The sequence below is a fragment of the Thunnus albacares genome, chromosome 12, assembly GCF_914725855.1.
Source record: "Thunnus albacares chromosome 12, fThuAlb1.1, whole genome shotgun sequence".
NCBI classification, from domain to species: Eukaryota; Metazoa; Chordata; class Actinopteri; order Scombriformes; family Scombridae; genus Thunnus; species Thunnus albacares.
The window spans coordinates 27,446,848-27,461,617 of record NC_058117.1 but is presented as its reverse complement, the minus strand read 5'-3'; the positions used below and the strand labels follow the sequence as shown (position 1 = coordinate 27,461,617).

At 39.7% G+C, this 14,770-nt stretch overlaps 1 protein-coding gene across 9 annotated transcripts in view; it reads left to right on the top strand.

Annotated features, from left to right (window-relative positions):
- LOC122993274 (receptor-type tyrosine-protein phosphatase N2-like) overlaps window positions 1-14,770 on the top strand; it is a 249,860-nt gene that overhangs the window by 191,532 nt on the left and 43,558 nt on the right. For all 9 annotated transcript variants that reach the window (XR_006406371.1, XM_044367283.1, XM_044367282.1 and 6 more), the window contains exon 14: window positions 7,583-7,780. Coding sequence is in view for 8 of the 9 variants with exons in the window: in XM_044367283.1 (XP_044223218.1) it covers window positions 7,583-7,780 (198 nt within the window). In the remaining variant the exon portion in view is untranslated. The remainder of the gene's footprint in view (window positions 1-7,582; window positions 7,781-14,770) is intronic.

Below are 14,770 nucleotides of genomic sequence, written 5' to 3'. Positions count from 1 at the left end.
TCAGAGATTGCCTCCCTCAGCCTGCTGCCTCACACTGTGTCTGTTTTCTCTCTGTGTCTCAATTTAATTTCAAGGACCTTCTCTGGCACGATAACATCAGCTTTACACTGCCAAAGAATAAGTGCAAAACACATTTCCAGTACATTTCAATTTAGATTAAACAAGCAAACAATAACTCTTGTTCCCTGACTGTCCTGCAGCTCCTTTCTTTCTCTGTGTCACTTCCGTTTTTTTTTTATTTTATTTTATTTTATTTTCTGTCCATTTCAGTTGTTTCTTTCTCTCTTTCTCTGCTCTTCGGTAAATACATCAGTTTGCTGATAACAGCCTTTCATTAAAAACCAGATCTGTTCCAACCAGCGTCGTCTACCTCTTATGTGATGGATAGAATGTATTGTGATTGATTATGTATAATAGATTTGATCGATATTACACTGCCGCATTATCTTTGGGAAGCCAAGTAGTAAAGAATGTCATTACTATTAGTTTCAGTGTAGAGTTGTGGTGTCCTGTGCAGCCAGTAATTCCACCAAGAGGCTTCAATGTAACAAATATGCAAAGTCAAATGAGTCTAAATGTATTAAATTCATAGATGATGACTCATTTTGGAAATATTATGTTCAATTTTGCACAAACTGTCTTCAGAGTCCTTGTCTATGTGGTTTTACAGCCAGTGCCAGAATGAATAAACGCTGGACAACATATAAAAATGTCCCTGAGGATTTATGTACATATCGGATGATTCTGCAGGAGAGAATTATATCCAATGCCAATGTGAGGAGAAGTGTAATGTTTATGTAGTGTGGCAAAATGGAAGGTTTCCATCTTTAACACTGGAGATCAGGGTTTGCATCCTGTCAACCAATAATTAACTTAGATCTTTATAACAATGACAGCTGTCTTTCCTTGTTCCTTACCAAGTAGTTTTTGAACCTGAACAAAACTTCAAAGCACTGCAGTTGCTCATATATTGTTGGATATGTAACTTATAACACATTGCTCCTGTTTAGCTAGTAGTCAGGTAACTAGCGATGTGCAGACTGTAGTTTAATAATATTAACTCTTCAGCAAGTGCACTGTAAGCAGTGCAGTTCTGGCCTGTCCTTCATAATTCTGACATAATTCAAACAGACTAGTGTTTTTTGTTGCTAAATATGGCAGAATACGTAATGCGACACTTTACTGCTGCGCTAGTACAAACCAAATTTAGTGCTAGCCATAAATCTGGAAATGTGCGTCTATGCTAATCCCAGTTCTCACTGTTAGTAAGGCAGCTAACATGGTGGTTGCTATGGTTTCTACCATAAGAATAAACATTTTTGAAATACTAGGATAAAGAAAGCAGTGACTAACATGCCACTTACTGTTTATTGGTGACAATAAATTATGAAATTAAAGGAATATTCAGTGCCAGTAGTTCAGTTGCGTCCACTTTAATCCTATATTTGAGTGTCAGAGGCTACTTGTCTTAATAGAAACTCTGAACACATGTGATTTAATGGGATTTATCTTTGGCTTGAAAATGGTCACATATAAACATAAATATGTTTATTAATGCATATTAGCCTATGGCAGCTGCAGTCCAGCTGTATTAGTATCATCTTTGGTATCCATTAAATACTGTCCTGTGTTCTTTCTCCTCGTCTCGCTTGTATTCGTTCCTTCACTCCGTATTCTCCTCCCATCCCACCATATTGTATCATGCTCTCCTTTGTATTTGTTTGTTTGTTTGAGTACAGAGACAAAGCACTTGGGTGAAGGCCCCTGCATTTGTTTTGGTCAGAAGGGCATGTAAACAGAGGCGCCTCTGTGGGCCCAGTGGGCCCTGCTGGCACACCCCGACCCCCAAACCCAGCGCACCTCCCCATTAACAGGCTTTTATATAGAAGCGGTGCTTTGGGTGGCACACGCCTCCTGACACTGACACGCCCGCTGTTGCCCCGGGGGTGATGCATGATTCGAGACGGTCACGTGGCGCCAAGTGGATTCCCTGGCATGACGCCCATGAGAGGGGGTTGTCGGGATTTTTTTTTTTCTTTTAACCTTTATTCATGCAGGGAGGGCTGACGAGACACACATGCTCTGTTGAAACACTGACAATGATCATGCAAACACGTTTCCACGTCTCCAACTTCACAGCAGCACATTTTGATGTTGTATTCAAGGTGAGCGCTCTCCTTTCTTGTACCTTTAGAGATGTTCATTGATTTCATGGAAGAAGTCTTTGTGTCAGTGCTTTTACTTTGTTTAAGGCCACTAAATTAAATTAGCTGCAGGACAAGAAACTTGCATGTTTAGGTTTTTCTCATGCAAAGAGAAATATGTTTTTCAGTTAATAAGTAAAACCCTCCAAGTGAATACATATATTATAAAGTGCTTTTGTGACATTCTGTGGATCAATGATCCTTTAGAGTGCAATGATGTAGGCTGTTATATACAGAAGCTTAATTATACTTTTACAATTCAGTTATTGAGAAGAGAAGCTTATCTTAAAGCAGCTTAAAGGATCATGAGAGTAGTTCACTTCAAATCTCTCCTGGTTGTTTTTCAAATGCTGCGATACGTTTTCCAACCCTCCAGACAGACATTTGTTTCCAATTTGATTGCGTTCATTTTGAAAATCAGTTTGCAAAGACTCATAGCTTTATTTAGCATCCTGAAATGAACAATTTGCTTATTTGTAACATCTTTTTGTCAAAAGACGTAGAAATAATGGATATCCTTGAAAACAACAACAGGAGGAGCTTTCAAAAGCAAATCTGGGCTCTCAATCACATATAACCAAACACTGACAAATAATAAAGATAACCAAATATTCAATGTGATGTATAAATGTTATTACCCATTAAATGTCCCATCTGAAATTTGATTTTCATATACTTCTGAAGTTAAAGGAAAACAATTGTGTAATGGAACAAAGGAAACAGTTCAAGGTTTCATGTATAGGTGTGTCTTTAACTACCAGGCTCCTCTACCACCACATTAAGTAGAAATAGGACTGAATGTTTGCTATAGAGTCTAACTGTTAGCGTTAGTCTCACGTACTCTCGTCATTTACAGCCTGAATTCACAAATAAAAAGCGACATTGAGACAAAGCTGGAAAAATTCTAACCAGACTGGTTCAGATCATAAACTACAGTGATTAATGTGACGCGTCTCGCCACCTGATGAAGTGTGTGTGTTGCTGAAAATCAATACACTGGAAATAAAGATACTTGTGCTTGTGGATGGACGCAGCTCGGGGGAGGAGGGGGGGGGGGGGGGGGGGGGGAGGTGTTGGGACTTCAGAGGCGCCGTAAATTTACGCTGTTTAGACTCTAAACCTGTCCCGGGTTATATTGTTCCATCAAATTTTTGCCTTTTTGTCCTCTAATTGGCTCTCAGGGGGAAACCATTTTGAAGCAGTTTTAATTACATCATAAAAGAATTTGCTGCGGCGGCAGAGTTCACCGCGTGGGCTTGTTGAAATATGAATGTTGTTGATCATGTGTTTCCCTCCCCGACAAAACACCCACGATGCATGTGTGTTGTGCTGATGTTCATTGTGTCGCTGAGGATGTAATGCCGGCGCCATCGCCGCTGCTAGCAGCCATACAGACAGGAAACCAGAAAAACGGGTGTATTTATCCACCAGGAGGGTTTGGGTTATACCAGTTTACGGGGCAAATATTTGCCTTTTGTTAAATATCCGAAATTGGCCACTTAATGTGATTCACCTCTGATATCATGGAGATTCCACTCTTAACTATAGTAACAGTCTATAAAACATGGAGTGATGTTTAATTTTAAGTTTTTACTAGACAGAGTGGAGAAAACAGTGGAGTAGAATATCAGATATTGGCAGCTTTAACACAAGATGTTTAATATCAGTGTATTTGTTTTCCAAATGTGACATATTGTAGCCAATTGATTAATGATCAATGCTATATTATACTTTATGTCACCCAACATACTTAATACATACACTGAACTGGTCATTACACCTAAATAAGACCTGACAGGGTGAATGAAGACCTTAACAGGAAGCCTCACTGAACATTAATTCAGTCATGATTCTGCTAACTATTAAAGACATTAATCATTTGAAACAGCATATTGATTAAATTTTTTATTACACCAAAGTCAGTAGGCTTCATTGTCTGGAACCATGAATGTCTCTTCCAAATTTCATGGCAATCCATCCGGTGGTTGTTGAAATATTTCAGTCTGGACCAATTTTTGAGTGTTTGTTAAAAATTGTTAAAAATGAACATTACCATTTTACAGACACCAAGGTGCCAACTTCAAATTGCTTGTTTTATCCAACCAGCAGTCCAAAACCCAGCAGATGTGAATATTTGGTCCTTTTTTCTTGCTAATTGCCTGAAATAATCAAACAGTTATCACAGTTGTTGATGATTTGCTGTCAATCAACTAATTAATTATCATTCTGCCACTTAAAACATAATATGAAATAACACCGTAACACAGAAACATAATGTTGGTCAGGATAGAAACAAGGCTTATTCTTTTATAAGCTTTCAAAAAAACCCTGACGTCTTTTAATACAACGATGACAACATCTATAAACACAGCAGTTCAGAGTATATTCAGCTCTGGTTCAGTGCTTCCTATAGTATCTGTCTGCGTTCATGTTTGTGTTTGCCTCCCACCAGCAGGGCTGTCAGTATCCCCGGGCCAGGTGCTGGAGCACTTTAATAATCTGCACACATTTATGAGTCTGTGTCCGAGCTCATAGATCAGTGTCAGCGTGCCGACCTACGAGAACATCAGTCAGATCAGATACGGACTAATGAAGGCCTGCTCACATTACCTCCACCGTCAATCAAACACGCCGTTGGTTAATCATCGGCATCTCTCTCATTAAGAAACACAGATTCCCGCTGAGATTCGGCCCGGGTCTTCTGTTACACTCGGTGTCCTTGTAGGCTGACGTATGTGATGTATGGTTTCAGATATAAAGGATGTGCCGGGAGACATTTATCGTTGTGTTCTTTTAACTTCACTGTTAACGTTGCAGGCAATAATATGATGTGCTTGTACAGGATCCCATACAGCAAACTGGGTGGTAGACGTTTATTGTTCATCAGTCAAGAACACGTTGATTGGACACATTGATTACTGATGTATTAATTGTTAGGATTGAGCATGTAATCCACTTACTATACAGCCTCTTTTTTTTTGTGATGGACAGAAATATGCAACAGGTGTATATCTGCTGTATATCTGTGACTAATATCAGTTAAAGAAGGGAAAGATGGTGCACAAGTTTATTTATCAAGAATATGCAAATATCATCCATTTCAAAAGTTTAACTGCTGGACACAAGACGACCCTTCTCGGTATATGCACATTGGAAGCTTCAGGTTTCAATATCACACTCATGTAAGTTGCATACTGGACGACAATTGACCTCTAAAACGATGGAAACATGTTTGCTGGACTTGGACTCCTTGCTTCCGTTGCCTATGTTTAGCTTCACAAGCTTTAATTTTATTTCAGGTATTAACTTTAAAAATGTCCTTTCAGATTTTTAGCGAGTAGATTTGAAAGGTTGTATCGCCCATTTTTTGTATTTTTTGTTTGTTTTTTAAAGGCGTGTTCTCCCGAGTGATTCAGCATATGGTCTGTGCATTTGGGTCATGCTTTGATTTCAAGAGATATATGACTGCGGTAAACATTTTTCAGTCATATTACTGCAGCGTCAATGCAAATTATTAGGTGACCTACATCAGTGAGAAAATGGTTGTAATGATTTTGTTCCACCAAAATAGATAAAGCATGTTTGAATAGAACTTTGTAAGTACAGGGGAGGCATCTTTACTTCACAACATGCGTTTAAATGTTTAGAAAGAACCAAACAATTATAAGATATACTGTATAATTATGTCAAGGCTGCAGCATCATAGATTTTTGATGTCAGTATATTGAGATGTTTGAGGTCTCGACTTTTGTATTGTGCCTTCAAAATGTAAGGAGGAAGTTTCAGGATTGTTTCAGATGCTACACATGTTCATGGTGTAACAGCCTTGTTGGTCTTTGCCATATTTTTACTGCTGACATGTAGAATGCGTAATATTATAGTTTAAGAGCAAGACTGTCTTTTCCATTGTCTCCTGTATGAAGTGGTATAGTCATTCATTGTGGCTCATTGAAGTTCCCTCCTGGGAGTCGTGTAGAGAAGGCCTAGAGGAAAACTTCAACATTATGTCAAGCATTTCATTGTAGTCGTGTATCCAGCAGACAGAAAATGACAGTTTGCCTCGGCGCATGAATGAAGACATTGTATTAGCAGCTGAGAGACTGCTGCACACGCTTTGCCAAAAACTTATGCTAAAGTTTTTATTTATCAAGGGAAGGCTTGCTGAGCGTGCATGCTGTTTTCCACTGACATCATGGAAGCTGGCCAGTAGAACAGCAGTGGGAGATTAAGTGGCTCGGTGGTAGAAAAGTTATACTTTTCCTCATTCACAATTTTTGCAGCCAGTCTTTCAACACTCAACTTTCTACTCACAAGCCATCTTCTCTTACCTTTACCCTCAAGCTACTCATGGTTTTTCCTCCTATTAATTCTGATTATTCGCACGAGAAAGAGAGTAACAAAGCCCGTAACTTCTGAAAGTTTGTTGCATGAAGGTCAGAACACATTAATGAGGACAATTTGGATAACAGATCCCATTTTCTATTGCCTGGATCTACCCCTCACACTCATAGTCACTCATTAAGCTGCTGATATCATTTTCAGCTTTTTAACTTTAAAGTACAGAGAAAAAAAGAGGCAAACTAGTAAGGATTCTCATGAATAAGCAATAGAGACATAATCCTGCAGCCTATGACGATGACCGACGTGATTATTTAGGTCCTGCATGAATCAAAATCAATACGCTGGTCTTAGTTACAGACGTTTCTCCACCGAAAAAGAAGCTTGATCAGTTAGATTAACAAAGCTTGGGACAATGTCTTCCTGAAGACCCTTCACAGGTGGTTTCACGTGGATTCACATCGTAATTCATGTCAGTCTGACTGTCACATCATGGCCATGTGAACTGGATAACCCAACCGTAACTTCTTACATTTGACATCAAGGTGTGAAACCCTACAGGGGTTTCAAAACCTTGGACTTCCTAGTCAGCAGAAATTATGAAGCCTCTTGGTGAAACGTCATCAGCTCTGCAAAAATCAAACCTGCAGATATTTCATTTATTAAATTACATTTTTTTACTTGCCTAGCTTGTCATCTTTAAAAGGTTTAGACTTGTGATGTCAAGTCTTGTAAAAACCACCCTTGTGAGAAGTTCCAGCTCTTACTCTTTGTAATTGCAGCCAAATAAAGATGCCATCAAATAATCAATAAACATCAACTCTCCACACATATGAGCAGATTGAATTAAACTCTGAGCATACCCATTGTCTTTTGTGGTTCAACAACTCACTTACATTACTAGTTTGAAGGGTTTCATTTGTTGTGTAGGCACCTCCGTCTACTATTTAAAGTGCTTCGAATGAAATTGTCCAACAAATTACGACATTACTAATTCCCAACTTCACGACAGCACTGACTGTAATCCGTCCCTCCTGTAGGAGCTCTGTCGGCAGCGAATGGCAGTCAAACCTCCGGCCGAGCGTCCAGAGCCCATGTCCTCCAGGATCAACAGCGTGTCGTCGCAGTTCAGCGACGGTGGTCCGGCCGTCAGCCCCTCAGCACGGAGCAGCATCTCCTCCTGGAGCGAAGAACCCGCCCACTCCAATATGGACATCTCTACTGGTCACATGATACTGGTAAGTTTCTTAATGAGATAATTGTTGTAATCAAAATGCCAAATGACACCAATGAGGCTCCCATTCCTGCATACTGGATCAAAATGTATTAAATTTCTCTCCTGTTTCCAAACCATAAGAGAATAAAGTTCTTCATCAGATGGAAAGAGGTTTCAGGTGGCCTTTTAAAATGAGTCACATGGGAGAAAATCATGCATGATGAAATGGAGACTGTCACAGGGGGCTCATTTTTCACCATAAACATCTCTTAGAAAGTATATTTAATGTGTCTAAAAGCCAATAATGGAGCCCCAACATGTTTAACATGTATCCAACTTGATATCACAATCATGTTTAGATAAAGACTGGAAATTTCAATATTTTTCATCCCTTACAGTTAAAGATTGTAACGTACAAACAAGAACAACATCAGAGGGAGTAAAGTGCATTTCTAAATTTGTTCGCAGAGGCAAGAACCCCAGTCCTCACTAAATATCTGTTTAGTTGCATAAACTAAAGGGAGTATTTAAGAGTCCTGAGTACAACAGTAGAAAAAGAAAGCATTAAATAGGACATAAGAGGAGTTTAAGAGTCAACTAATGTTGGTTTCCCATCTGGGACTGCGAAGGATCTTACAACGTCACAGTTGATGATCCTACCTAATACTTCTAAATCACCAAGGACATGAAATGTGCATGAATTTGTGTTTGTGACTTTGGAAAAGTTTTAACCGATGGATTTGAAGGATATATTTAAAGACTTTAAGGAGGATTGAGGATTGTCGCTCAATTTTTCATCCTCAATGACAAATAGTTTCAAATGACTTTGGGTCCTTTTTCTTAGTACGAGTGAATCAATGAAACTCAAGTTAACATAATCAGAGTCGTTTATAGATTTTGACTAAAATCATGACCATGACTGGATGGAGTAACATAAGCTAATTCAATTTAGAAGGAAGGGTTTTATTGGTGAAGTGAGAGCAAACGACCTGTTCAGACCTCCTACTTTTTGCCCAGATCTCAGATTTATTTATTTATTTATTCATTTTTACAGCATTTCAAATATGTATGGTGTTAATATATGGTTGGAGAAAGAATCCAACCAATCAAGACTAAGAATGAGCCATAATCATTTTGTGCCAGATGCAAAAGAATAGCAACATCCATGATAAATAGTGACAAAAAAAAGTTAATTCCACGGTGAAGATTTTATTTAATAAGAGTATTTCAAAGTGAGTTTTATTTTTGTTCTATGCAGTAATAATTTGCTAAAACTGTTGATTTGTCCTTTAACAAGAAGAATCACACATGCCCTGTAATATTCTTGCCCTAACATTACAACTTTTTTTTATCCTACCAGAGATTTTCTACACTTCGTTTTATCCAAAACTTCACCTGCTTCCCTTTAATCCTTAATCCATTTATTCTATTTTCCCTCCATCTCGTTCTGTCTGTCTTCTCTGCATTTCTGCATATAGCACTCTTTTTCCTCATACACATGCATACACACACTTCTCTTTTTCCTCTCATCTCACTCTCCCTCATCTTTCTCCCTGTGTCTTTTTTTTGTGTGTGTGTGTGTTTCTGTACATCTCATTACACCCACAGTTTCTATAAGCAGGCTTCTTACCCTCTTCTATCCTGCAGATGAAAATCTCTATTGAACCTCGGTCGCATTCTGTCGAGCGCCGGCGTAATTGCAATATATAGCTATTCACTTCAACCACCCACCACCCTCAGCAACACCTCCTCATTCCCCCCCCCCTCCCGCTCCTGCCTGCCTCTCTCTCTCTCTCTCTCTCTCCATGCATTATGAAGCTGCCGGCGAGATGTGACAGAGCGGGCTTTTTGATGTGTTCAATAGGCACAAAGATACTAATTACCCCTGAGATTTGCACCAGAGTTGTGTTCAGGAGGAATGACTCCCTTTGCAGCCCCGTGCCGCTGCAGAGAGCGGCTCTGTTGTTTTACACGAACGCTCAATCCTGCTAAAGTGTTTCTTTGGCAAGCGTACCCACAACACGATATGATGCACGCGTTTGATGCGCCAAGGTCACATGTGTAGAAAATAGATTTTGAGTTTTGAGACGGCGAGGTCTGAACTTCTTTAGGTACGTTTGCTTTGTCTGCACCAGACGAAACCGCCTCAGCAGAGGTGGCATCGCATTAGAGATAACAGGAATGAAATGAAGTGTTCCTCGTGTTCTGTCAAGTATTCAGTTGGTATGTGGGCCACAGTCTGGTCAGGGTGATTACTGCATTTGTTATAATAATAGAGACTAATATGCAAATGGTGTGCAAGGGAACAAAGGAGAGAGACTATTCACGCAAAGAGGTGAATCTGATTGGATGTGGCTGTGATGATTAATGCATTTTGTGTAGGTGATGGAAATAAATGTCCTCTTGAATGCTGATATTCCACTTAAATCCTCTTCAAAGTAACTTTAAAGTTTTAAAAGATACTTTCCACTCTGGAAAACAATTTCTCTTGTGAAGTCTGTTTCAAATTTACTTGTGACAGGAGACTATCATCTTCATAAAAATGCACACAAATAATGACTGTCCTCCCTCAGAGGCAAAGGTGTAAGTAGTGAGATGTCATTAGAGCGCCACAAAACCTCTGGGGCTGGTTGTACATTGTGACTTTGGCACCATGGTTTGTATCTCATGTCCTACCCACAGTCAATGTTTGTTTCCTCTCTAATCATTTGTCTTAGTTTCAGTGACCTTACTTAACATAACCAAACCTTACAGCAATAGTTTGACATTTTAGGAAACACTTATTTGCTTTCTTGCCAAGAGTTAGCAACCGGTTAGCTTAGCTTAGTGCAAAGATGCTGCTGGTTGCCCAGCAACCATACAGACACTGGCATTTGACAATTTTGAACTTCCAGTCTAGTTAAATTACCTTAAATTTTCTGCTTTAAATGGTCATCATAGACATGAGTGTAGTCAAACTGTAGATGAACAAAATGTCTGCCTTGGTTTTCTGCCACGTCCAGTGACTCAGCAGAGAAATTAGTTTTATTCAGTTTACAGGTGTTAGAAGTCAAATGTCCTTTTTCATTTAACTTAGATTATCAGTTTCCATTTAGTGTTTGGACTGTAGACATAAATTCTGCCTTAACACACAAATGAGCTCCTTTTAATTGCAACTGCACTGATTAATACTCGTGAAACCTGTCCAAATGGACTGCTTTTATCGAGCGCTGCTGATGAGGAGTTGCTTTAATTTTGAGCTCATGTTTTTATTCCACTGAGGAAATAAAAAAAGATAAAACAGAAATTCTGAGCAGTTTGTCAGTCACTGGATGCTCATCATCACAGGAAGTGATAATGTGTGATTCATTGTTAATGGGGGTGTGCTGTGAGCTCTTGGCTGCCATTTTTTTTTTCCCTTCTAATTTTTGCCAATTACTGCAATTTAGCTGTGAAAGAGAATGCAGGGAGATAATCGAGAACAGCAGTGTAGTAATGCATACACTGAGCTGTAAGTGTGTTTCAGCACCTTGGACAGTTCCACACATACAGTGAAGCAGACTACGGCTCTGATTGGTCCAGACTGTCTCCATCCTCCCACAACAGAAACATTAGAAAGCAGAGGGGAAGTTACATAATGCTACTGTCAGCTGTTAACTATGCATCTCTAAAAAAAAGTCTCACAAACAATAGGGGGGGGGGGGGGGGGGGGGGGTGGGGGGGGGGGGGGGGGGGGGGGGGGGGGGGGGGGGGAACTCATTCACCCACTCCACTGGGCTTTGGAACTTTTTAAAAAGCCCAAAGGTCAGACTGTTTTTACTCAGCCCACAGAAGGATTGTGACCTTTTTGCTGAAGTTAAAAGATAAACATAACTAAAAATTTGAGTTGCAAGGTTTCCACACAATAGTGACAATCTGGGAAATATGATGCTATTTAATGTCTTTTACCACCCACCACACATCCTCTTTAGAAAAGGTTTTATGGATTTGCTGCCTCTATCTTCTCTACATCATTCTCCACCTTTCATTGATTAGTTTTCTTGCATTTCCTGCTTTTTTTAAAAATTCTTTTTGCTGTTTTTCTGGCATTATTCTACCATTTTATCCCATACTTCTTTCTTTCTTTCATCATTCCATCAGGTTATTGTATTTTTTTATTACTTACCATTAATGGATGACATTAGTGTTTGTTCTATCCATATTTTTCCTCATCTGTGATTTTCTTAACTTCTTTTTTTAGCCTTCCTCCCTCTCTCCCTTCCTGTCTTTCATTTTTTTTCCTTCCCATGATTTGGAACAATGCCTATTTCTTACTGCGCATACTTTTCTTTTGCAGTCAGAGCTGTCAGTTTTACAAAAACATTCAAACTTACAAGAGGACTCATTTCAGATTCACATCATGATGTCAACCAGAGACAGAACAGAGAGTTTCATGGCAACAAAAAATGGGAGCCAGTCAACACATTTGGGGGGGGGGGGGGGGGGGGGGGACTCAGAGCTGAGGGATTATTTTTTTTCAGAGTCGCGTGACAGGGAGAGACCAAATCCATCACATAGCGAGAGGAGCCCGCCGCCGCCGCCGCTGCCGCCGCCATGGAAAAACAAATATTTCATCTAATGCCCTGCCACGCGCTGGAGTGAAGCAACTGTTGAGTGATTAATAAAAATCACGGGCGTCAAAGAAAGGAATAATGTGATAGCTGATGAGCTGCAGCGTGGCCCCCCTCTCCCCCCCCCCCCAAACAACCCTCCCACCTCCCAAAAACTTAATTGCCTCTCGTAAACCCGGGCAAATTCCATGTCATCATCCACCCACTGATTTTAATTTGAGGAGAAACAGCTTTAACCATCTTATCTAAGTTAATGTATTACTTGGTCCCATGTGACTGGGACTGAACAACCCCCGCAACCCCATCACCCCCCCCTCCCCCCCCTTCCCCCACATCCTCTCTGCTTGTGTCTTAAGAGGATTAGTCGACTCTATATATAAAGCACATTATCTTGTCTTTTGTTGCTGGCCAAGTAAGTGTTATAGATTATACTGCAGCGAGAGCCTCCATCGAGATTAGCTGTGCTGGGAATTTGTTGTGGTTGTGGTTGTAGCTCACCAGCAGGCCAGCTGGGATGTGATCTGTAGAGTTGATAGGTCGCAGGGCAATGGCTGGAGGAAGAACGGGCTTTAGGAAATGGACGGTTAAATCAGTCTAATGTGGTCAGCTGGGGAGAAAGAAGCATCCAGCTACAGAGGAGTTAGACTCATGTATCAGGATGATGTCAGCTTTTTAACTAAAAATAAAACTGCAGCCTCTGAAATGGTGGATATGATTCAGTTTGATTGATTATATGTTTGTTGTAGAATTCACAAATGGGAAGACTTTAACCTGAATTGATGCTAATACAACATTTTGATCAGACTCAACAAAAAACGCAATTTGTCATTTCTTCATTCACTGGACGTTTATTAATGTTTGGTTTTTTTAAGCCTGAAGAAGAATAAAACTCTTGTGGAAACACACAAAACTAGCAAATTTAAATAATACATTTTAACAGGACAAAATATGGCAATAAGTCCAATCCAATGTACCTCCATGGACTTTACGTTTTATGTCTCAGGACTTCTGTTTTTTTGTTGATGATGATACACTTCAACCATTACTTTTTTTTACTTTACTTTTTTACCAGAAAAAATGCAATATAGGGATGCTATCAAACTAATCTTATTTCATTATGACAAAATCAGTGGTGGAACAAGTATTCTTTACTTCAGTAAAAGTAGTAATACTACATTGTAAAGACTACTTGGTGTTCTGGTGGTTAAGATGTAAATCGTATTATCGTAACATCCCCTGTTCAGTTCTAGCTGGTCCCTTCTATCTCTCTCTTACAATGTTTCCTGTCTGTCTCTACTATCTGTCGAGACAAAAAGGCAAAAAAAATGAATTTAAAGTACAGGAGTTTTATCAGCAAGATGTGCTGTGAGTATCAGAAGTACTAATTTTGGAGAATGGTCACTAGTATGTATTAATTGTATTATATAATTACTAAAAAAATGTAATGTTGGGCATGAAAAATGTATCATATTTAAGAAGCTTGTCTTCTAACTAGTAAGCTTTCAAACAAACGTGGTTTTGTTAACAAATACAATATTTGCATCCTGAATGTAGTGGAGTAGAATTATGTAGAAACATAAAATGAAAGTGCCTCACTGAAGGTAAAGTACCTCAAACTTGTAACTAAATACAGTGTATTTAGCTCCTTTCCACTACTGGATACTGGTTTCTCAGAGTGATTTCTTTCACCCACTCCTCCTTTCCCTTCAGTTGCTGCTGATCCAAAATGGCCGCTGCATTACGTCACCTCCCATGCAGCCGGCCTTCATGCTGCTGTTTCTTACAGGTGCTTAGATGGTGCGTCAGAGCCACAATGGCGGCTCGGGCAGGGACTTATTGCGTAGCAGTTTTTATTGAGCACCTTTGGCAGCTATAAGCCCCCCCGGAGTAAGGGGATTATTCAGTGTTTGGCCGACACATGGTGATCTCAGCACCTCCTGATTGGATTGCAATAATCCCTTTACACAGCCACAAAACCCTATTACTCTGGCATTAGAGAGCGAGAGAGAGGGTAGGGGGTAGAGGATGTGGAGGGGGGGGGGGATGCATCTGATGTAGGACTTTGTGTGTGTGTGTGTCGTCTTTAGAAGTGTATGAATTTCTGTATGCATGAGACTACAGTGTATGTTTGCAGGTCATGTGTTTTGTGTGATTGTTTATGCATGTTGTTTATGTGTGTGTGTGTGTAGAATATGAACATGTGAGTGGGTGTCTGTACATTGAGTGGATTTTGTGTGTGTGTGTGTGTAATGATGCTTCATGTGACTGTGTATCTGACTCTGTGTTGCATTTCTTGTGTGTGTATGTGAGAGTGTGTGTGGGTGGACTGTGTTTTTGTGTACCTGACCTTTATGTGTGGATTGTGCTTTAGATGTATGTTTGTGCTTTTTCTTTATGTTGGTTTTCTGTATATTGGTGTGTGT